The 23,901-nt window shown below is 32.3% G+C and overlaps 1 protein-coding gene across 1 annotated transcript in view; it reads left to right on the top strand.

Annotated features, from left to right (window-relative positions):
- The window catches only part of CAPZA2 (capping actin protein of muscle Z-line subunit alpha 2), a 53,079-nt gene that overhangs the window by 27,235 nt on the left and 1,943 nt on the right, over positions 1-23,901 (top strand). Inside the window, exons 3-9 of the mRNA XM_077756030.1 lie at positions 3,273-3,324; positions 8,187-8,250; positions 12,119-12,325; positions 14,110-14,189; positions 17,241-17,319; positions 19,367-19,438; positions 23,627-23,689. Of these exons, the coding sequence (XP_077612156.1) occupies positions 3,273-3,324; positions 8,187-8,250; positions 12,119-12,325; positions 14,110-14,189; positions 17,241-17,319; positions 19,367-19,438; positions 23,627-23,689 (617 nt within the window). The remainder of the gene's footprint in view (positions 1-3,272; positions 3,325-8,186; positions 8,251-12,118; positions 12,326-14,109; positions 14,190-17,240; positions 17,320-19,366; positions 19,439-23,626; positions 23,690-23,901) is intronic.

The raw sequence follows: 23,901 nt of genomic DNA, 5'->3' as shown, positions 1-23,901 counted from the left end.
GTGTAAGATATAATAAAATCTCACCTTAAAAAAGATCAGGTTTTAAAGTCAAAAAATGAGGCAAAAATTGAAAATCCCTGAAATCATCCACAAACTATAATAATACATGATTTAGTACATATAATTACATATGGTAATTTTTATGCATTTAAAAATTTAACTACTGAGCTACTCTTAGAGAAAGAATGGCAAGTCTATACTGTATTCTGTATTCTTTTAAGATAACTGTAAAATCTCAAGTAGTGAATTCGGAAGTTGGGAGAGAATTCAGAAATATTTTTGCTTCCTGTAGGGTTTAACTTCTGTTTTAATATGTCAGCCTCTACTTTCCTTAGGTCCAAAAGTTGGCATACAACTTAAATTGATAATGGTGAAACTACACTAAAGTCAGTGGCCCCCATACTCTTATACAATTCATAGAAAGTTTTTCACTTAATGTTACTACCTTGAATAAATGCCCTACAGATTTGTTAATCAAAAAGGTCCTAAAGGAATGTATGAGTCCTAGAAATTGCTTTCTTAAATCTCATTGGAAATTAATGTTGGTAAGTTTTGTGTTGAGGTACCGTATTTTAGGCATTTAGGATAAACCATGTAGTAGGCTTAGGGTGGAGAGAGAGCTATGGAATAAAAGTAAGACATAGTATATTATAGAAGTTTTAAATAAGGAATATTTTAAAATTAAAAGGGAATTAAATATTTGAGGGGAAAATGTCACAAATTTTATTATTTTTGTTGCTGTTTTTGTTGATAACACCAGTATGACAATTCCAAGAGAAATCACAAATTTTAGAATTTCCAAGTCATAAAATCTTGTTAGTTTAGTGGTTCCCAAATACTATTTTTTAGGCTGGTGGTGCTAAAATCATTGAAACATAAATTTCTGATCTTCATTCTCAGATACTGATTTGGTAGATCTGGGCTGGAGTTCACGTATTTATTTGTTTCTTTTAATTTCTTTTTTTTTTTTTTTAAGCCTTGTACTCTCCACTTTATGGGTCCAATGTGTAGCCTGGCTTGGAACCACATCCTGACTATTTTTTGTAAGAGTAGATTTTATTCAAATTCTTATATTTTTTCTTCTGTACTTTCCTTATGATAAAAGCAGGACTTTTTTTTTTTTTTTTCCCCAGCATAAAGCTAACTGGATCAAATAGATGTTGCTTTTAAATTTTTTTCACATTTAGAACTGGAAAAGATGACTACCATGCAGTACCACTGTTAATGGTTATGTTTTCAGTATTGAACATGAAAGCATCATATTTATCAAGTAGAACTCCGCAGTTTGCTCTGTGATACAGAAATAACTATAATTTTAAATATGTGTATATTTTACAATAATTTTTAGGCAGTAACTTCCATTGTTTAAAATCAGTTAGCTTAGGAATCAAATCAGTATTATTTTAGTGGTTAATGAAAGAGATTTTTTTTTTTTTAAATCAGAGCCGCCTACTGAAAGGAGGCATGTGAATAGTTAATACTTTTTTCTTTTGGAGTAGCTTTATGATTTATGTAAAAATGATTCATAGGCATTCTAAAATGTCCAAAATACAAAAATGAACCTAAAAATCATCCAGAATTCTACCCTCTCATTCTCCAGCATTTGAATGAAATACTTCTAATATTACTTAGTTTAGATACAGATACATAACATTACATAAATAAGATAATACTATACATGCTGAATTTTCCCCTTCCTGTTTATCATGTTATGGATGCATTTCATGTTGATAAATACATGTCTACATTTTTTTCACATCTAGATTATTTTAATGGCTACTTAATTTTACACTGTTTATAAGAACTATATACTGTGCTTATATTGTATTTAACCAGTTACTTAGTGGAAGATCCTTAGGTTAGTTGTGTTATTTTCATTTAATGAAAAGATTAGGGTACATTGTGATATGAACTTTATGATAGCAACTGTGTGAAATAGCCGAGTGTATAGGGAAATAAAATATAACAAGATTAGAATAGAATATTTTTGGGGTGTTTTTTTTTTTTTGGTGAGATTATATGATTTTTTTTCCTTAATGTTTTACAAAGTGCTTGGATTTTCCAATAAAAGTATTATTTTTAAAGTTATGTTTTAACGATGAATGGGCAAATGTCTACATAATAATAATGAGTCTAAAATTAGAACAGAATTAAGAATCAATAACCAAAGAGATTGCTAAGTCAAATAAAGCAGTTATCCATATTGAACTAACTACATTCATCTGTTGTTTGAACCTGAGTTGTCTGAGGACAGAAATGTCTACGTCTGTGTTCTGTTCACAAGCTGTTTCTTGCTTAATTCATTTTTCTATGGAGCAGATTCATCTGAAACTCATGATAGTGTTTTCAAACTAGGAGGCATGCATCTTCTGCAGATCTTACCAGACCATCTTTTTTTTTTCTTTAATTTTTTAAAAATGTTTGTTTATTTTTGAGAGAGAGACAGCGCGTGAGCAGGGAAAGGATAGAGAGAGATGGAGACACAGAATTGAAGCAGGCTCCAGGCTCCAAGCTGTCAGTACAGAGCCCAGTGCAGGGCTCGAACCCACAAACTGCGAAATCATGACCAGACACTGAGTTGGAGTCTTAACCGACTGAGCTACCCAGGTGCCCCATTACCAGACCATCTTTTTGGTGGAGCTTATCTCCACTTTCTTTGGAAATACGTTACAATCTGCCTACATTGGCTATGAAAAGTATAAAATAACATGTACAGATTTCCCCTGCTGTCCATAAATAGAGCATTCTGTGAAATCTTTCATAAACTGCAATGGCGTAAAGTGGAAAAACAATTACAATTTGGTAAAAGTGAAAATCCTCCTTATAATCCATTCAGTTAGCAAAAACAGGTAAAAGCCAGGTGGCTCAAAGTGAACTTGCAGATAGCTGGGAAAACCTGTTTTTTTGTTGTTTTTTTTTTTTTAAGTAGGCTTCATGCCCAGTGTAGAACCCAACACAGGGTTTGAACTCAAAACAGATCAGTACCTGAGCTGAGATCAGGAGTCGGACACTTAACCAGCTGAGCCACTCAGGCATCCCTAGAAATCTGTATTTTATTTAATTCTCTTACTCCTAACCAGTATCTTCTAAAAATAATATGATGGTATGTTTTTATGGTTATTTTGGTCATCAGAGTCAAGTTTTGATATTGCTTACATGTTAGGGGTAAAAGGAGAGTGGGGAGTGTTGATACATGACTAAATTAATCTGCATTCATTATATAGAAATTTCAAACCGATTTTAATACAGAAAACATAATACTTGTTTTGCAGATGTTCGGTTACTGCTTAATAATGATAATCTTCTCAGGGAAGGAGCAGCTCAGTAAGTATTACATGTTAACATAACTAACTGACATGATGAGAAAAATGTTGTAAAGGTTGTTTTTAAGCACTAATTCCTGAAATAGATATTTGCACATCAAGTTTAAATATTTACATGTATTATATGTGTGTACTCAGCTAAAAAAGAAATATTTTTGATCACAGAGGGACATAGGGACACAATTATAACCTGAAATTTCTATTCATTGAGTGTTTAGCAGTGGCTTAAATACTTCTCTCTATATATACTACATTTTGGCATTTGTAGGAATGGATTAAAGTTATTTTAGAAACTTTGATTTTTGAAATTGTGATTGCTTTTTTATTCAGTTTTTACTTTTTGTTATGTGTTGGACCCTAATAGATTTTTGAGAAATAGGAATTTATTTTATACATCCATAAATACCTAACGGTATGTGACACATATTGAGTAAATATTTACTAGATTTGTGAGTGATTCGAATAACTAAGCAGTTTAAATCCTAGTACATCATCTTTAGACCAGTGACCACAATCATGACTTTCCACAACTGTCTTAGAATTTCAGAGAGATAATTGATTCTCTTCTCTGTTCCCATCTCCATCTCCTATGTGAGGCTCACTAACTCCATAGTTCGTTGGAAAATAATAAAATTAGACAGATTTTTAGGTGCCGTACAATGAGTGTTTAGTGTCCATCCAGACACCTTTTTTCATACTAGTATTCTACCCAATATTTGAAATCCTTACCGGGGGGAAATTTGCTCCTACTCTATTTTTGTAATGTTTCAAATAATCAATAATTATTTTATCAATAACCTGTCCTTTATAGTTAACCCTAATGAAGGTAGAAGTTCAACAGACTTCTAGGCATATCTGATTTTGCTTCTGATTTAATTTCCTTGTTTTTTTTCAATAGCAGTCTTTATCTGTTTAATCCCAATATAATTAACATAACAGTGTTATATTAGTTTCAGATGTCCAATATAGTGATTTATCAATTCTGTAAATAACTTAGTGCTCCTTGTGGGGATGAGCACTGAGTGTTATGTGGAAACTAATTTGACAATAAACTATTAAAAAAAAAAAAATAACTTAGTGCTCATCACAGTAAGTGTATTCTTAATCCTCTTCGCCTATCTCACCATATTTATTACTTTTTATTCTGAGAAAATGTACATAATATAAAATTTACCATTTTAGTGACTTTTAGGAATATGGGTCTTTGGCACTGATTGCATTAACATTGTGTAACTGTCACCACTGTCCATCTCCAGAACTTTTTAAATTTTCCCAAACTAAAAGTCCATACCCATTAAACAATAATTTCTCATTCTCCCCTCCCCTCAGCCCCTGGCAACCATCAGTTTGTTTTCTGTCTCTATGAATTTGACCTTACTAGGTACCCCACTTAAGTGGAAACTTATATTATTAGTCATTTAGTGGTGGGTTTAGTCTATAAAGTATAATGTTTTCAGGGTTCTTCCATGCTGTAGTACATGTCAAAATTTGTTATCTTGTTAATACTGTGTTTATAAACCACATTTTGTTTATCTATTCATCTGCCAATGGACATTTGGATTGCTTCCACTTCTCTTAATTATTATAGTTAAAGTGCTTCATAGAAATCAATTTACTCTGTATCTTTGACTTTAATTATTAGCTTCTGAGTGAATGGCTACTTATTCCTAAGTTTTTTTAAACCATATTTAAATTATTTGTATATTCATATAAAATGAATTTTCTTTATAGTAGCATATGCCATGTTGACAAAAATCTTAAGGAAGTAAAGAAAATGTACAGCATTTATAACTTCTAACATCAGTACTTTCAAAGTAAACTATTCCTCTGAATTCTCTGTGGTAAATAAACGTGTCAGTTGTTTCATGTAGGGTCAAGAATTAGTGGTTTTTGTTTTGTTTTGTTTTTAGTTAAGAAAATGAGAAACTTGATTTGTTGAAAGAACAAGAGTTTTTTTCCCAGAGAATAAAGTTTAATGAAGGTCAAAGAAATATTCATAATTATATAAGTGGTATGAAACTGCCACATTTGACTCATTGATGAAAGTATTGAAATTTTGTTTGTCCAAAGAAGTATTTATCTGATGATGGTTTTTACGTTAAAGTTAAATAAGTTATATTTGTTCTAAAAAGAAATTAGAATGTGAGCTACATATCTCTTTTATTATGAAACACATTTTGGGACAGCTGTAGTCCACATTTCATGATGTGTATACATGGAAATACCTGATATTCTAAGGAAATGAGTGTGAAGAAATCAGTAAGTAATGATAAAACAAGATATTTGCCAAGAAAAAGCATCAAAACCTTAAGGAGAAAGTTCAAACTGTCTTGTATATACTTGTATATACTATGAAATGATTGCTAACTAGATGAACACTTAGAGAAAATATTCTTTTTGTTGACTTCAGTAGTATTCTTCATACTAAATTTCTCAAAACTATTTGAATTCATCTGGTAGACATCTGAGGGTATCTGTGAAGTGAGAAATATGCCTTAAATCATTGGTTAACTGGTCACGGTGTCTTCTATAGGAAGTAATTTTCAAGCAGAAATAGTATTATCCTCATTATTCACTAAATTTTGTTCTGAATTACTTTTAAAATATCTCCAAACTTGGTTTCACCCTTTAAAGAAACTTTATCACTAATCATTGAGGCTGTCCAGAACTACGTAACCAAAATTTGCAAGGCACAATAAAATCATTTAGAACATGTCCTAGTGGTGGTCTCACCAGAGCTATAATCGCATTTCTCATCACTTGTGATCTTTGATACTGAATTTCTTTTGTTCAAGTACTTCTGTTTCGTACATATACATACTTCTTTTCTCTTTCTTTCTCTTTTTTTCTTCTCTTTCTTTCTTTCTCTCTTTCTCCTTTTTCTTTCTTTCTTTCTTTCTTTCTTTCTTTCTTTCTTTCTTTCTCTCCTTTTTTCCTTCTTTCCTTCTTTCTGTTTTTCTGTCTTGTCTTTTCCCTGCTGCTTTAACTCAATCCTTTTTTTCCCTCTCTTCCTATCTTTTTGTAAGGGGGAAAATATGGCTGTTATTCTTAAGTGGTTTTAATGGGATATTTTTACTAGGGGCACAAATTCAGTATGTTTCTTAAGATGGAAAAGTAGACATAGCAAAGAGTTGGTACTCTCAAGTCTAACTTTTAAATGTCCAGAAAGAGCCTTTTATTCAACTGACCTATGAATGCCAGACTTCACTGTGATAATGAGATCAATAAGCCTCTTAGGGATTTTCTAATGGGCAGTCAGAGATGTTTAGTATCAGGCCAAATGAAACAAAGTAGTATCATATTAGAGGCATATCAAACGCTTTTGGAGCCCAAAGGGAGGAACTTTTAATTTCTATTTAGAAGTAGCTTTGAGCTGAATTTAAATGATTTAAATGTCTGCTATTTTATCAGTAGTGCTTTGCTCAACCAAACATTTCTTTCTAGATGAGACTCAGTAGCTAATACCTGAAAATTCAGTGGATGTCTTGACATCTAGAAAATCTTCCAGGTAGATTAGAGATGTATTTCCAAATTTTAAAATAATATCTTTTCTGTTAAGTGGAGAAAAAAATTCCCAGGTTATATATGATCCTTACATATTTTTTAGATAATGTTTTGTACTATGAAAAGCTTTTCTATAAATATTTTACAATATGTAATTTAGTGTTACTCATAGAGAGGTTTTATTCTCAAATCCATCTTATCACCATTTCCTACTTCAGACTCTTCAACAGTTCTAACATGGACATTTGCCTAATAATAACCTAACTGCTTTTTGGGGGGTTGGGGAGGGGCTCTAGTTGCTCCACTGTCTAGTTGTCATACCCACTGCTGCCTGATGAATCTTTAGAGGTAGTTAGGTTCTTCTTTCTCACAAAGTTTCTGTGATTCTGCTTTGTCTCCCAAATGAAGTAATTATTCTATTAACCAGGGCCTTTCAGTTCAATTCAGTAAGTATAATTGAACACATGCTATGTGTCAGGCCTTGAGCTTGGTGCTTCCTATCGTGTGGACCTAACCTATCTTCTCATGTGTTTTGTTTATCCTGGTCCCTCTAAATGGAATACTCTACCCATTATTTCAAGGCCATTTCTCTTTGTCAGATTTCTAATGAAATTACCCCTACTTCTCTTCTTATTTTTGTCTTCATGGAATATAGTCTTTAGAAATATGTATTCTCTTTGACGTACCTGGGTGGCTCAGTTGGTTAAGAATCTGACTTCAGCTCAGGTCATGATTTCACCATTGGTTAGTTGGAGCCCTGCAGTGGGTGAGCTCCAGCCCTGTTCTCAGTGCGGAGCCTGTCTGGGATTCTCTCTGCCCCTTGCTCACTTGCACTCTCTCTCTCTCTTTCTCTCTCTCATAAATAAAATAAAATAATTCTCCTTGATGCTTTCTATATTGGTCATTGTCTTATAGTACTTTCTACTTTGTGTTATGTTTATGTTTATCTATTATCTCTCTTATTCAACTGTAAGTCCTTTGATCATAGGATCTGCCTGATTACTCTGCATCTCTCATAGTACCTACTCTGTTTCGTGGTATATAGTGTACTAAATATATACTCAAATAATTAAATATGTAGATGGCTGATCTTTACATTCAAGGTGTTGAATGAAAAGTCAAATTATATTTACTGATTTAATTTATTTTGCTAAACATTGGAGGCTGGATATTATTCATCAGTTTTAAAAAATACCCATATCTGTATAATAATTATGGTTAATATAAAATCAATAATGGAGAATTACAGTTTTATTTAATTTGCCATATGCAATGCAGGAGATTTATTGACAAGTGAATTGTTCATACTTAAGAGTGTTAAGTTTGTAACTTTGAATAATTGGCCTTTTTCTTTTTTAGTGCATTTGCACAGTATAACTTGGACCAGTTTACTCCAGTAAAAATTGAAGGTTATGAAGATCAGGTATGTTTAGTATGAACACAGGATCTGACTATTCTTTGTTTCATTTATAACGGTTAATAGTATTCTGCAAGAATTGTGAAGTGATATGTTTAAAAATTAAAAAGTGTTCATTTTAATCATAGCCACTTATGGGCAAAATAATTGAAAATTGGGTTTCTTTCGTTGAGACCAATAATACTATTAGCAGAAAGACCCTTTAGAAGTATTCAAATGTAAATCTTCTAAGATTTTAGAAAATAATTGCTTTAAATCTACTTTCTTGTTTTTTATAGGAAAAAAAAATCAATCCTATATTAATCCAAAAACTAGAATATATATTAGTAAGATTTATATCATATTTTGGTTGCTCTGGAATTCTACAGTTCTTCATGTGAGTAACTTAGCATTTAGTAATTATTAAATATTTTCTTTCAAAGTGAAAGCTAGTATTGCTAAACTAAGAAAAGCCACCAAAGGTCACGACTAGTTTTGTTTTTTGTTTTTGGGGGTTTTTTTGGTTTAGAGTTACAAATAACTCAACAATGATTGTATTAATTCACATTGTGCTTTTGTGAAGCACAATTTATGTAAAACAGTATGAAGAAGGAACTGGTATGTAGAACATGAGAGTTGTAACAGTTCTAAGTGGCTCATTATGTCAAAGCTTGCATTTGGCATTCAATATGTAGTATGTAGTCGTGTATTTATAGAGGGCAAAGTGTAGACAGAAGATGACTTGTAACTGCAGAGAAAGCAGACATATGTAGACATAGACATGCATGTGTGTATCCACATGTATGCATATATATGAAGTTATTTAGTGTTTCATTTTATGAATCTCCTAAATTTATTTTCTTTCTGTTGGGAGATTTTTTTTTTCCTTCTTTTGTCTTTAACTGTAAACAAAGTTATTGTACATCTTTGTACCTCTGGGCACATTGACTGTTATTTTCTTAAGATAAATCCCTAGAAGAATATTTGCTGGGTCCAGGGAATCCATCTTTTTAAAATGTTGCATAGCTCCCAAACTCATTTATGAACTTAGCATAACATTAATACTTAAACCTAATAAAGGTAAAACAAAGAAAGCAAACTACACTAATCTCACATATGATCATAGATTTAAAAACTTTAAATAGATACTAACAAATAGACTTCAGAAATATATCAAAAAGAATGACATATGAAGTCTAATAGAATTTCTTACAAAAATGCATGAGTGGTTTCATGTAAGACAATATGTCTTCTCTGTTAAATCAAAAAGGAAAACTTTATGATGTATCACTAGACAGTGAAAAGGAATTTGAAAAATCCAGCAGGTAGTTCTCATTACAAAAACCCTAAGGAAACCTCTTAAATAGAGTAGACTATTTAGCAAAAATCACAGTAAATATCATAAACTACAAACACTAAAATAATTATAGTTAAAATAGACAATTTGCCAGATTTGTCTGCTTATCACTGTTATCTAACATAAATGTAAATACAGCAAATAAGACAGGAGAATGAGAACTTTTAAAGCTTTAGGAAGGAAAAGAAAACTCTTAGGTGACATGATTAACCTCCCAATCAAAAGAAACTACTAGACCTAAAAAAATTTTGTGAGATGGCTGAATTTAAGGTAAGTATACTAAACTCATTAGTTGTTCTCTATTGTGCCAAATAAGTTCTTTACAGTAGAAATGGTTAGAGGGGGAGGAATTCCATTTTAAATGATTAAACTACGCATTAACCTAGGTGTAATTTTAACATGAAAGGCAAAAGATTGTAAAGACAACCATAGTTATCTTCTTGAAACACAAAACAGGATGTCAACAGTGGGAAGGCAGCACCACATTCCATTTTGAAATAGAAAGTGAAAGTATTTAAAAGTTAAAATATTAATTTAATGCAATTTATTAGAATCCTAATAGTTTTCTTAATTAAGGTCAAAATGTTCATGATTTATGCGAAAAAAAATACATGCTTGGGGAAAAAAACAAGAATAATGTAAGAACAGAAGAATTGGAAGGAGAGAATTCTTTTACTAGAGAGCAGAAGATGCTTTATAACCATTGTAGAGTCAAATCAGAATGGTATTGTATAAAGTAGATGAACAGATCAATACAGCAGCATACGGAACCAGAATTTAGTCCCAGAATATATGAAAATTTTTTTGCATGACAAGATCATAACTTAGACATAAGTAAAAAAATTGACACAACTGATTTCTGTCAAGAAAAAAGTTATGTTGAACCACTGTCTCATACAATATACAGAAATAAATTTCAGGTAGATTAAAAATTTGTAAAAATTAAAGTTTTAAGAGAAACAAGCTTTACTTGTACAATATTAAGGCAGGGAAGACTCTTAAATTTAAGTCTGGGAACCCAGAAACTATAGAAGAAAAGGTGGACATTTTGCTACTTAGTAATTATTTTAACCATAAAGTGAAACAGATACCTTAAAGGACTGATAAATCTATGAGACAAAAAAACAACTCAGATGAAAAAAATTAAAGAATATTTGCTTACAGAAGAGCAAATGGCCCACACGTGAAAGGGATTTAGATATGTCAGTAGTCAGAGAAATATAACTAAAGTAATGAGATATTTTATACGTGTTAGACTGAAGAAAGAATTGTATGCTTAGTGATGGTGGTAATGTGAAAGGAAGTATAGCTTATATACTGTTCATAAAAATGTGAATTGTCAGAGCCATTTTTTGGAAGTGTATTAAGAATTAAAAACATATAGCGCTTTTACCTACTGTCCCCACTGCCAGGAATATATTTAAGAGATGTGGAAGCATTTAGTGGAAATAAAAACATTAGTATGCTAAAATTTATGTACAAAAATACTTTAACATTTTTAATGTACGTATTCCTCCCCCAAAAAAGAAAAACAGCCAGAAAATAAAGAGATGGTCCATCAATAAAAGAATGGTAGAATAAATTATGTTATATTTACATCATGGGACATTTATTAAGACATTAAAAAGAATGATGAGAAGTTTACCAGTTGACTTTGAAGGATTTCTATAAGTATAATGTTGATATTGAAAAAAGTCAGATGCCGACAAATGTGTGTGTGCGTGCATGCATTTTCATTCCATTCTTGTGAAACAGTGACCCCAAAAAACCCTGTGTGTGTATGTATAAATAGATGTGTATTTACTTATCTATGTAGGATTATATGATTGAAAAAAATTTAGAAGGATACATTCTATGTTTACGTGATTTGTATCAGAGGGAAGGAGAAGTCCTGATATAGGTAAGCCATCAAAGATTGGGAGAGTTGGGACAGAAGAAAAAGAGGGAAACTTTTCAAACAAAGCACAGAATATCAGATTTATGCACGTACAATTTAAATGTACATAAATGAATAAATTACAGGTTTAAAAAATTAGGAAGTTAGTTGAAAACAGCTGTCAATGAATATATTATGAAAATAATCAGGCACTTCACAGTAGATGAGATTTGGGGCCCAGGAGCAATATAGGACACTCCGAGAGTATTCTGTCTGTGTTAAAGCCATTCTTGTAAGCAGTCTCATTGGAGGTTATTACCATATTTCTTGGTTTTGAGGACTAGAAACTGATTACAGAAATAGTAAACTGTGTATAGTTCTCAAGAAAAAAAAAAAAGGACTCCAGCAGTATATTAAATGATGCATTATTTTCACCAGATAGCCAGAAGTTATACTGGGAGAAAGATCCACTGATCTAAGCTGAATGAGAATAGCCTTATTTGAATTACTATAGTTGTGCCATATAGTTAAACCAGTTGCTTGGAGTAGAATTTATTTTACCATGTTAAGGACAAAGTTTAAGTGAATATATATTAATGTATATCAGTACTTAAATGCTATTTTAAATCCTTTTTTTTTCAAAATTCATTGCATCCTTGAAGGTATTGATAACAGAACATGGCGACTTGGGAAATGGAAAGTTTTTGGATCCCAAAAACAGAATCTGTTTCAAATTTGATCACTTAAGAAAGGAAGCAACTGATCCAAGACCATATGAAGCAGAAAATGCAGTTGAATCATGGAGAACTTCAGTAGAAACTGCTCTGCGAGCTTATGTAAAAGAACATTATCCAAATGGGGTCTGCACTGTAAGTCATCAATAGGCATATTTTTTCTTCTGTCTTATGTAAATATGACAGTGTTTTTATGATCTCCTGGTCTATAATAATTTACAGAACTGATATTTTATAACTTGCCATTTTTTTCAAGTAAACATTTCTAAGAATATTTTTTTTCAAGAAATTCTAAATAGTAAATATATTATGATTGCCTAAAATGGGAAAATGTACTTTGAATTAAATCTACATAAGAATTGTCCTGCATTGATTAGAGCTTGATAAGATTCTTTAATCTCATGTTCACAACTCATCTCAGTAAGTTTAGATCAAACTTTTTTTCATTAAGTTATAAGCCTTTAGAACAAATTAAATTATTTGAAAATGGAATCCTATCCTTGCATGTTTTATAATCAAGTTTTTTTTTTTAATGTTTTCTTTCATAGGTTTAACATATATATTTGCAGGATAAACTATGATAGTATCTAGTAATGCTTTTTCTTTTTTTTTTTCTAATAAGATTGTATGCAAATAGTCTTTATGTCCCCACAGTTTGTGTTTCTTTGATCCTTTCCATAGCATAAGTGATCTTTTGCAATTCAGATCAGATCATGGAAATCCCATGCTTGAAATCATTCAAAGGTTTTTCCGTTACACTTAGGATAGAATCCAGGCTTCTGAACAGAGTCCAAGCTTTTGTGGCACTATGGACCTGGCCTCTGCCTACCTCTGGAACCTAAGGTTACCATACATCCTTTTTTTACTTGCTTTCCCAACATAATTATTAATATTACCAGTAGTATCCCATTTCAGTCTCAGAAGTTTTCTGGGTAGGACAGAAATTCATAATGGTCCCCTTCCTTAAGAATTTAGTTCTCAGTAATTATTTGAGGAAAAATTGCAACATAACCAAAAATACTTCACAAATTCTTTGAACTATAACCTTGTTGATTAGGATTATTTTGGAAGAATAACTCAAGAATAGGTAGTTAGGTTGAGTATGAGGGTCTTATTTGTTCCAGGAGGATTGAGAGACACAAAATATCCATTACTTTTAAAGCAGTAAGCAAGAGGTAAAATAACATTATCATATTATCACAGGCATTCTATTAATGACCTTTCTCATCTATAAGTAAATTAACTTTCTCAGCTCTATCCTAATACTTTGTAAAATGACTAAAGAAATGGAACCCCCAAGATCATAAAGGAAACAAAGGTAATAATTACAATGTAGGTCCAATATTTGTTTGTGTGTAAACAGCCAAATTGGTATCTATGTTTAAAATAAACTTCCCTTGTGATACCTGTTTTTGGAATGAAGAGTTTGGTATGTCTAGGATGTTTATGAATATTTTAGAGTATAATGATGGGTTTTGTTTCTTAAATTTTGAGCCCTTGGGACACCTCAGTGGCTCAGTTGAGCATCCGACTTCAGCTCAGGTCATGATCTCGTGATTCATAGTTCAAGCCCCACATCAAGCTCGCTGCTGTTGATGCAGAGCCCACTTCGGATCCTCTGTCCCCTTCTGTCTTCCCCTCCCTCACTTGCACTCTCTCTCAGAATAAATATTTAAAATAAATAAATAAATAAATTAATTAATTAATTAATATTGAGCTCATCATGATTCACTAAAATTTGTGATTATAGGTGTACATGTTAGAGTATTTGTTTTTCTAGCTACTATATTGAAATGATGACCTACTTGGTATTCTTTTATATGTTCCTATCAAAGTGATACACAGTTTTTTATAGATGTTTAAAATTGAACATTCTGTGGCTCTGCATTTACTCTTCTCTTTTTTTTTTTGCCATTAAGGTATATGGTAAAAAAATAGATGGACAGCAAACCATTATTGCATGCATAGAAAGCCATCAGTTCCAAGCAAAAAACTTTTGGTAAGTGACAGTTTTGTATTTTGGGGAATTTTGACATTGCTTATATCCTCTGTAATCCTTGCTTTATTGGTTGGACCTATCCCTTATTTGTTTATAATTGACTAAGTGCAGTCTAAACGTAAAGCTTCAGCCTTTTGATATAAGAAAGGTATCTGCTCCATAATCAGCACACTTATTTAAAGGTAGCAGTAAATCCATTGACACTCTGTGAAAAGAGCGTGGGATGGCATTGAGTGTTTTTAGAGACTTGCACGCAGCATCCTAAGGGAACATTTGTGCCTGTGAGCAGACCAGTTGGCAAGGCCATATGCTCATTCTGAGAGGGGATTGTTCCTGAGTGAGACTTATATGGGAGAAGAGGACTGAGGTGATCATAAAGGAAAGAATATTGATTTTTCTGGTGAACTTTGGGGGCTCTGAAGTAGATGTTTTCATGTAGATTGCTTAATGCTTGATTGGCAAATGTAAGGAAGTAATGACATGTTTTATACAGTGAGGCATATCATCATCATAATTTAATTTTATTTGGGTTATAATTTTATGATCAAAGAAATTATTTGATTATTCCTTATAAAAGTCCAGTCCCCTAAAGCACTGACTTTCACTATTAGTCTTGAACCTTTGACATGTTGGGCTTTTTTATTCTTTGGACAAGACTATTTCTGAGATACCTCTTTTAATAAAATTTTGAGGCTCTGCAAGACTTCATAAATTCAGACTTGAATGAAATGTTTACCTTTATCCTCCTTTTTTGTTAATACATACTAATATCATCAGAGTAAGTATAGTCATAATATTTGACTTGTTAGCTAAGTTGGTTGGTTGTGCTCTTGAGGGTAGAGTAAGAGGTATCAGTAACCCCTGTGGACTGATTTGGTCCATGGCCCAAGATTGCTCCACTGTTTAACCATCTTGGAAATAAATGCAAGGTTACATGGTTAACCAAGAACATTTGGAGGAATGCAGATCCATGATCAATGAAGGAAAATCAATTCCATCTGTAAACATAAGCCTTGATGACAAGCTGTAATTCCCTAAAGATTCTGATGTACAAAGTTACTTTTATGGACTTAATATAATTGTAGTTTCTCCATTTTAGGCATAAAAACTTGTAGCAGTAACCTACCAATATCCTAAAGAAATAAATCTTCACAAAATTGCTAGTAATTTTTGCTATTTGTGCCAAGATAAGTATCCTAAAATCAGTCTTCTAAAGATTGAACTATTAAAGGAAAATTCTTATTTAAGTTTTACTTTAAAATGTATTGGAGATGTTTAGTGAATTTATTAATCAGTTTTCAAAAACAGAATTTATTTGAGCTTTATGTAAAATGAAGATGCTTGAGTTTTCTGTTCTCACTAATCTGCCTCACAAAAATGTGAATTTTTCTCCCAGACTACCACTATGAACATTGTATCATTGAAGTTAAAACTTACTTCCACTTTTTAGAAAAGATAAATTTTAAATGACATTCCAAAGTATTAAACATGACATACCACAATAATCTCAGTAAAATCTAAATAGTTTGTTACAAAGAAATATACTTCAGTTCACCTAAAATACAGATGGAATAAAACTCAAAAGGTATTAGTCATGGATGTTTCTCAGATTTTACTAGGACATTTTCTTCTTGGTCTCTCCTGTTTCCCTAATGTTTAGCAGTTTTGGAGGCCTAATAAATATTTGTTGAATAACAAATTAACATTTGTTAGTTACAGTGTTAATAGAAGAGAGGGAAGAATATAAATAAAATCTAGGACATCTCAAGTATGTTCTCCACTGATAAAAGGGGTCTGTACTATCGACTCAGCATCATTTATCATTACTATATGGTAGTAATGCCTTTGGAAGGATCTTTTGAAATAGTTCTTAAATTGTCAGTTACCATTACCTGATTTGGAATTCCTTTTTACTTTTTGCAGTCAGTGTTGATATATGGACAAGGAGACAAAAATGAGTTAACAATATACTGGTTGCTTGTTTGTAATGTCACAATTTCCTACCATTAATATATGTTAATTTGTATGCCAAAAGTTTTTGTTTTTTTTTTTTAAAAAAAAACAGGGGAAGGGCATAGAGAGAGAGACAGCATCCAAAGCAGGCTCCCAGCTGACAGACTGACAGCAGAGCCCAACTCAGGGCTCAGACTCATGAACTGAGAGATCATGATTTGAGCCAAAGTCAGATGCTCAATCAACTGAGCTACAAGGTGCCCCCTAAAAGTCATTTTAGAGAAGTGAGAAGAGGTTGTACCTTTTATGTGGAAATTGAATCCTAAAACTGGAAAAGAGAAAAAAAATGGACTCTTACAACTCCTTATATAAAGACCTTCTCTTCTGGATATAAAATGTATTTCTATCCCTTGTTTTTAAAATTATTTGGTACTTTGTATCATTCAGTGAATGTCAAACTGGGTTGACTGTACTTTGAAAGCCCCTGATGATCTGAACATTGATTCAGGTTTTTTTTTTTTTTAATTGAAGTATACTTGACACACAAGGTTATATTAGTTTAAGGTATAAAGTGTAATGATTGGACAAGTTTATAGTTACTCTGTGCTCACCACAAGTAAAACTGCTATCTGTCACCATACCTTATTACAGTGCTTTTGAGTATATTTCCTGTTTCTTTTTATCCTCTTGACTTCTTAATTTCATAACTGGAAGCCTATATCTCCAGCTCTCCTTCATCTATTTACTCAGTTCATTCTTAAAGCACAAATGTGTCAGTTGTAAAGAAGTAGCTTAAAATTTTCTCCAAAAGTAGCTTATTTAATTTAGTTTTTAAACTGTATTTTAAGCATTAGCTTTAGAATTCATTAGTTGAGTCCATTATATAGGTTCTTTTTAATCAATAGGATGAAGATCAAATGTAGCTCATAACTGAACTTAACCCTTTGATTCTTTGAAGTATTTCAGTGATTAAAAAATGAATATCCAGCATCCTTCCCACGTACTCGCATACTGTAGCACTAAATTTAAATCCAGAACTTAAAATTTATTCAAATTATTTTCCCTACCTTATTTACAGCTGCTGTTTTTATTTTTAAGGAATGGTCGTTGGAGGTCAGAATGGAAGTTTACAATCACTCCTTCAACCACTCAAGTGGTTGGCATCTTGAAAATTCAGGTATGAAGTAAAAAGTATTTGTGTACTGATCTCTAGATGACTCTGAACAGAGAAACAACTAATTCATAAGTTTACGTTTTCTTAGTATACAGTCACCATTTCTTTCCCAGATGTTTGTTTTGAGGTAATGGGAAAAACAGGTAGTGCTGATTTCATCTTTCAAATAACCTTGCAGTCATAAAAATCTGCAAGGATAGCTTACAGATTCTAAAAACACAGCTAAAATTAGATGCTACCATTTGGTCTGCTCTTCATACAGTTTGTTCATCCAAGCATCCTCTGAATTTGAGTTGTGCTGTTCTATTTTCTGAATTAGGTGGAATTGGGTGAAGTTTAATATTAGTATATGTATGTATGTTAGATTATAAATACCTTTTATTATATGTATATATTAATATGTGTACATATGACATATATCCTTCAAGTATCTTCTATACTCTTATTTGGTTTCTTATAAGAAATCTACCATAATTGAATTCTTTGACTCTTAATGTAAGCTTAAATGTTTATATAGAAGAACATTTAATAACTAAAACCAAGTATTTGAATATAAATATTACTAAACAAGTCAAAGGAAAAGACTGAACAGTCTTTTTCTATCTTGGTTCACTTATTTATTCAATACATTTGTTAACTATCATGAAAGGTATTGTGCTAAAAGCTATAAAGGAATAAAGATGAATCAGATACTGCTGTTATATCACCTGACTCCACTATACATGTCTAGTCTTTTGTGTCTCAGTATAACTGTCCATTAGGGGCTAGAGAATACAGATTAAGAGTGTGGAATTTGAAAGCAGACTGCTTGAGTTTGAATCCCAGTTCTGTCTGCTTAGTTATATTACAACAGGAAGTTATTTAATTTAGCTGTTTTTGCTTGTTTCCTCATGAGTCAAAAAATGAAAACAGTAATAGAAAGCTCAGATGATTGTCTGAAGATTAGTTGATATGGGCAAAATGGTTAGAACAGAGCCAGATGTGAAGTGCTTGATGAATGGTGACCAGTGAGGCTTCAGTTAGGCCTCAGTAGCTTTCACCTGGATTTTTTCTAAAATGAAGCCTCTGTTGAGCCAAAGCTTGTTGAGAGCTGGAATTGTCTGGTTCACAGTTCTGTCTTCATCAGTTAGCATGATGCCTAGCATAAAATTGTTAATTTGTTGAATTACTGGACCCTTTGCCATCCCCTAATCTATTTTTCACATTGCTATCATCACAAAGATGATTTTTAAAAGTTTAAATCTAGATATATTACTTTCTTAGGTAAGACCACGGTTACCTACGAGATAGTCCAGACATGTTTGCATGGCATACAAGGCCCAAAGTTGACTCCTCTTTACCTATTTATTTCTTCAGCCACTCTTCTCCCTCCGTAGTCTCACACACATTCCAGCTATAAGTACCTCCATTTCTAAAGAATGCTGTTCTAAAAGTTCAGTTGCCTTATCTTCCCTGGTTTAATTGTTGTCATACTCCTATTTTTAAATGCAACTATTTATTGTTACCTCTTTTCTGAAATCCTTCTTTAAATCTTCTAGAGAGTCTCAAGATGTTGAACATAACTCTTGCTGTATTGTGTTGAAATATAAGGCCAGGGACTCTCTTTTAAAAGCTGTGCATCCCTGGAACCTTCTGTAGTAGCAGGCATATATAGTAATCACTCAGCGTTTATTGAATAAATTCATGTCCGAATTCGAGGAATTAAATGGTTGGTGGAAATGCACAAAAGAGGAGTGACATTTGGGAGGGAATATTGTGAGCTCAATTTTGGACATCTTGAGTTTAGATATCAGTAGAATATCTATGAGGTAAAAATGTCCAGCAGTCAGGTCAGTGGAGGGCTTGTCTGAGTAAATACAAGAACTGCAAATTTGTCTCCTCCCTTTATGAGAGCAGAAAGTTTCACTGGAGTTTGAAAGGTCAGGAGCTCAGCAGAGAAGTCTAGGTTTAGAGTGGAAATTGATGGTCATATGCACTGATGTGATTGTTGAAGCTATGAAGATCTTGATGATTCTTATAATGTGGTCTCTATAATTTCTTTTTCTAATAGGTTCATTATTATGAAGATGGTAATGTTCAGTTAGTGAGTCATAAAGATATACAAGATTCCCTAACAGTGTCTGTAAGTAATTCCAAAATAAAATTTCAACAACCTAATGCTTCTGTAAAACCAGAATAGTTCTGGAATTAATATTTTAAGTAATATTTCTGCTTCTGATTTAAGTGTTTTTAGGTAGATTAAAGATGTCTGTACCTGACTTTTTTAGCAGCCTTATTGATACATAATTCACATACCATTCAGTTCACCCATTTAAAGTGCAAAATTCCTTGTTTTTTAGTATTTAACAAGATTGTACAATAATCACCACAATCTAATTTAGAACTATTTTGTCTTCCAAAAATCCTCTACCCATTAGCAGGCACTGCCCATCCCCCAACGAGTCCCCTCCCCAAACCCCTCTCAGTCCTAGACAACTGTGAATTTATTTTTTAACGCTATGGGTTTGCTTATTCTGGACATTTCGTTTAAATGGGATCCTACAGCATGTGATCTTTTGTGACTTTTTTCACTTAACATGACGTTTTTAATGTTTTATCCATGTTGGAGCATGTATCAGTACTAAATTCTTTTTTATTCCCAAATAATATTCCATATACCACGTTGCATTTATCACTTTATCAGTTGGATGGATATTTGTATGGTTTTTTACTTTTTGCTGTTTTGAACCTTTGTGTACTCTTCCTTGTTTTAATTTGTTTTAATTTTTCTTTGGTGGTAATGGAATTGCTGATTCATGGTAGTTCTAAGTTTAACGTTTTGAAAAACTTTGGCCAGATTTTTTCCAAAGTGGCTTCACCATTTTACATTTACATCAGTTGAGGGCTCCAGTTTCTCCACATCTTCACCAAAACTTATGGCTGCCATTTTGATTATAATAATGCTAGTTGATATGAATGAATCTTGAATTCAGATGATGAATGAATGATGAATCTTATGGTGGTTTTTATTTACATTTCCCTAATAGAAAATGATACTGAGCATCTTTTCATGTATTATTGGTAACTTATATGCCTTTTTTGGGAAAATGTCTATTCAGATCCTTTGTCTAGTTCTTAATTGATTACTTGTGGTTTTATTGGTGAGTTGTGATTGTTGCTTATATATTCTGGATATGAGTCCTGTATCAGATAATAGGATTTGCCAATATTTTTTCCTGTTCCATGTATCTTGATCATATCATTTGCAGAACAAAGGATTTTAGTTTGGATGTAGTCAAATTTATTTTATGTTCTTGTTACTTGTACTTTTGGAATATTAATAGAAACCATTGCCTAAGGTCATGAAGATTTACTCCAGTATTTTTTTCTAAGAATTTTATAGTTTTACCTCTTAAATTTAGGTCTGTGATTCTGTACTTAACTTTAAATTCTATTTTTTCCCCCGTATCTGGATTATGATTTAATGAAGTTTTTCTCAAGTTCAGCTTTCAAATTCAAGAAACTTTGAACTTGGTTTTATTTATTTCTCCACATAGTTTTCTCATACATTCTTTCCATTACATATGCATCTGTTTATCTGTGGATTCTTTTTGCCCCAGTGATATTAATAATATAATACTTGTAGTCACATTTTACATCTTCCCATAAACACTTGTGTTTTACATCTCAAAGTACCAATATATTATAAACATCAACTAATATACAAAATTAACTAACCTAAAATATAAAGAGTTAATTTTTAATTTAAGAAAGTGTTTGATTTAACATTAAGAAATGTGTGAATGTATAAGGCCAGATGCTACCTGAGAAGGGAAGAGAGCTGGTATTTAAAAAAATGTTTCATTAGCACTTAGATGATTTCTGCCTTTTTGCTAAATGGTACTCTACTTGCAAAATTTGCCAGTTAAAGAAACTAATGTCTGGTGTTCCGTGAGACACTGTATTTGGTATTGTTCTGTATCGTGTGCATACATGTAACATTATTTGCTTGACAGGGTACTTGGTGCTCTCTTCTTTAGGGAGTTTGACACTGAGCAAAGATATCTTCCTAAGAGACAGCTGTCTACAAAAGTATAGACTGTGGAGTTGTGAGAGATGTTCATAGTAATTAAACTTGACTTATACGCATTTTGTGCTGCTTTTTAGAAATGCAGTTTTCACTTTACCTTACACAGGATTTTCTTTTTTTTACTGTTTTTGGACAGAAAAAATGCACATGTTCTGGAAATATATATGTAAATATGTATAATACATAAAGTAAGAGAGAATTTTACATTAGCACTGATATATGAAATAGTTTAAATTTCTAGTAACTTTTTTACTGTTAGGAAAAGCAAAGAAACCCATATATTCCAGAACATATTTAAACACTACAGTAAATTCACATTAAACTATATTTCTAAAATTTTGAGAGGGAGTGGGGGAGGGGCTAAGAGAGGGGGTGAGGGAGAGAGAATTCCAAGCAAGCCCTGTGCTGCTAGCATGAAGCCCAGTGCCGGTCTGAACCCGTGAACCACAAGATCATGACCTGAGCTGAAGTCAGACTCCCAACTGACAGAGCCATCCATGTGCCTCTCACCTTAAACTTTAAAATAGACTTTTCCTAATATTTTAAAAATGTATTATTATGATGGTAAATATTGTTCAGTGCATATTTAATAATATTCAGTCATTACTTAGAAATATATGACTACTTACCTATAAAGATTGTCAAATTCATGTTAAGTGTTATAATTAAAGTTTTCATTAATATGTGTTTAAAAAATTTTTTTAATGTTTATTTTTATTTTTGAGAGAGAGAGAAAGAGCACAAGAGGGGTAGGGGTAGAGAGAGAGGGAGACACAGAATCCAAAGTAGGCTACAGGCTCTGAGCTGTCAGCACCGAGCCCAGCATGGGGCTCAGACTGACAAACTGCAATTTCATGACTAGGGCCAAATAGGACGCCTAACCAAATTAGCCACCCAGGCACTGTCAATATGTATTATTAAGACTTCACTTTTCTTAAACAGTGAAACCAGGCTCATTCTGTAGACTTAAAATATTTTTGACGTGTTCCCCTTAGACTTAGGATAACTGGTAATACAGTCTTTCCCCTTTGCCATAATTTCCACCTGTGTTATTTATTAAATTATAGTAAATCTTTAATCATACATATATTGACACACTTATTTAAAAATAATACACAAAATAAACTCAAAATGGATTAAAGACCTAAATGTGAAACCTGAGACCATTAAAATCCTAAAAGAGAACATAGGCAGTAGTATTTTTGACCTTGCCATTCGGATAATTTTTCAAAGTATGTATCCTCAGGCATGGGAAACAAAATTATGGGAAACAGTCTGATTAAAAATGGGTGAGGAAATGGGCAGAGGACCTGAATAGATATTTTCTAAAGAAGACCTACAGGTGGCCAGTAGACACATAGAGATGCTCAACATCATTAATCATCAGGAAATGGAAATCAAAACCACAATGAGATATCACCTTATACCTATCAGAATGGCTAAAATCAAAAAGTCAAGAAATAATAAGTGTTGATAAGCATATGGAGGAAAAGAACCCTCATGTACTGTTTGTGGGAATGCAAACTAGTTAGCCACTGTGGAAAACAGTATGGAGGTTCCTCAAAAAATTAAAGATAGAAATACCATATGATTCAATAATGCCACTAATGAATAATTACAAGATACAGAAGCAACCTAAGTATCCATCAGTAGACTAATGGATAAGGAAGATGTGGGGGATGTGTGTATACACAATTACACACACACACACACACACACACACACACACACAGGAATATTACGCAGCCATTAAAAAGGAGATCGTGCTGTTTGCAATAACATGGATGGCCTGCGGGATATTAAAATAAGTGAAATAAGTCAGATTGAGAGAGTCAAATACCATAGGACTTCATTCATGTGGAATCTAAAAACAAAAAAACCAAATGAAGAAACGAAAAGCAAATATAAATACAGAGAACAAACTGATGGTTGCCAGAGAGAGTGGAGGTGAGGAGATGGGCAAAATGGTGAAGAGAAGTGGGAAATACAGGCTTCTAGTTATAGAATGAAGTCATGGGAATAAAAGGCACAAAATGTAGTCGATAATACTATAATAGCATTGTATGGTGACAGATGGTAACTACACTTGTGAGCACAGCATAATATATAAACTTGTCGAATCACTATGTTGTACAGCTGAAACTACTGTAACATTGTGTGTCAGCTATACTCAAAAAAATTGGAAAACTTAAATAATGTAGTTTTAAGTTACTATTTATTTTGGTTTTGTTTTTCATTCAGAATGAAGTGCAGACAGCAAAAGAATTTATAAAGATTGTAGAAGCTGCAGAAAATGAATACCAGGTATGATTTTCAAAAATATTACATGATATATATTTGCTTATAAATTATGGCACTGAAATTTTAATTTCAGTCATAAGCCTGACCTTTTCATTGTTTCACTGTAATAAAATGTAGTTTTGGGGGCTTTTTGTTTGTTTTTTTCTTTTATTTCAGTGGCAAACTTAATATAGCCAAAACTATTTTAACCAGCTGTAATTCCTGAGTATTGGTCA

Source organism: Crocuta crocuta, unplaced genomic scaffold (genome assembly GCF_008692635.1).
Source record: "Crocuta crocuta isolate KB4526 unplaced genomic scaffold, BGI_CrCroc_1.0 scaffold452, whole genome shotgun sequence".
Classification (NCBI taxonomy): Eukaryota; Metazoa; Chordata; class Mammalia; order Carnivora; family Hyaenidae; genus Crocuta; species Crocuta crocuta.
Note: the sequence above shows the minus strand (reverse complement) of the source record. Positions and strands in the feature narration are given on the sequence as shown.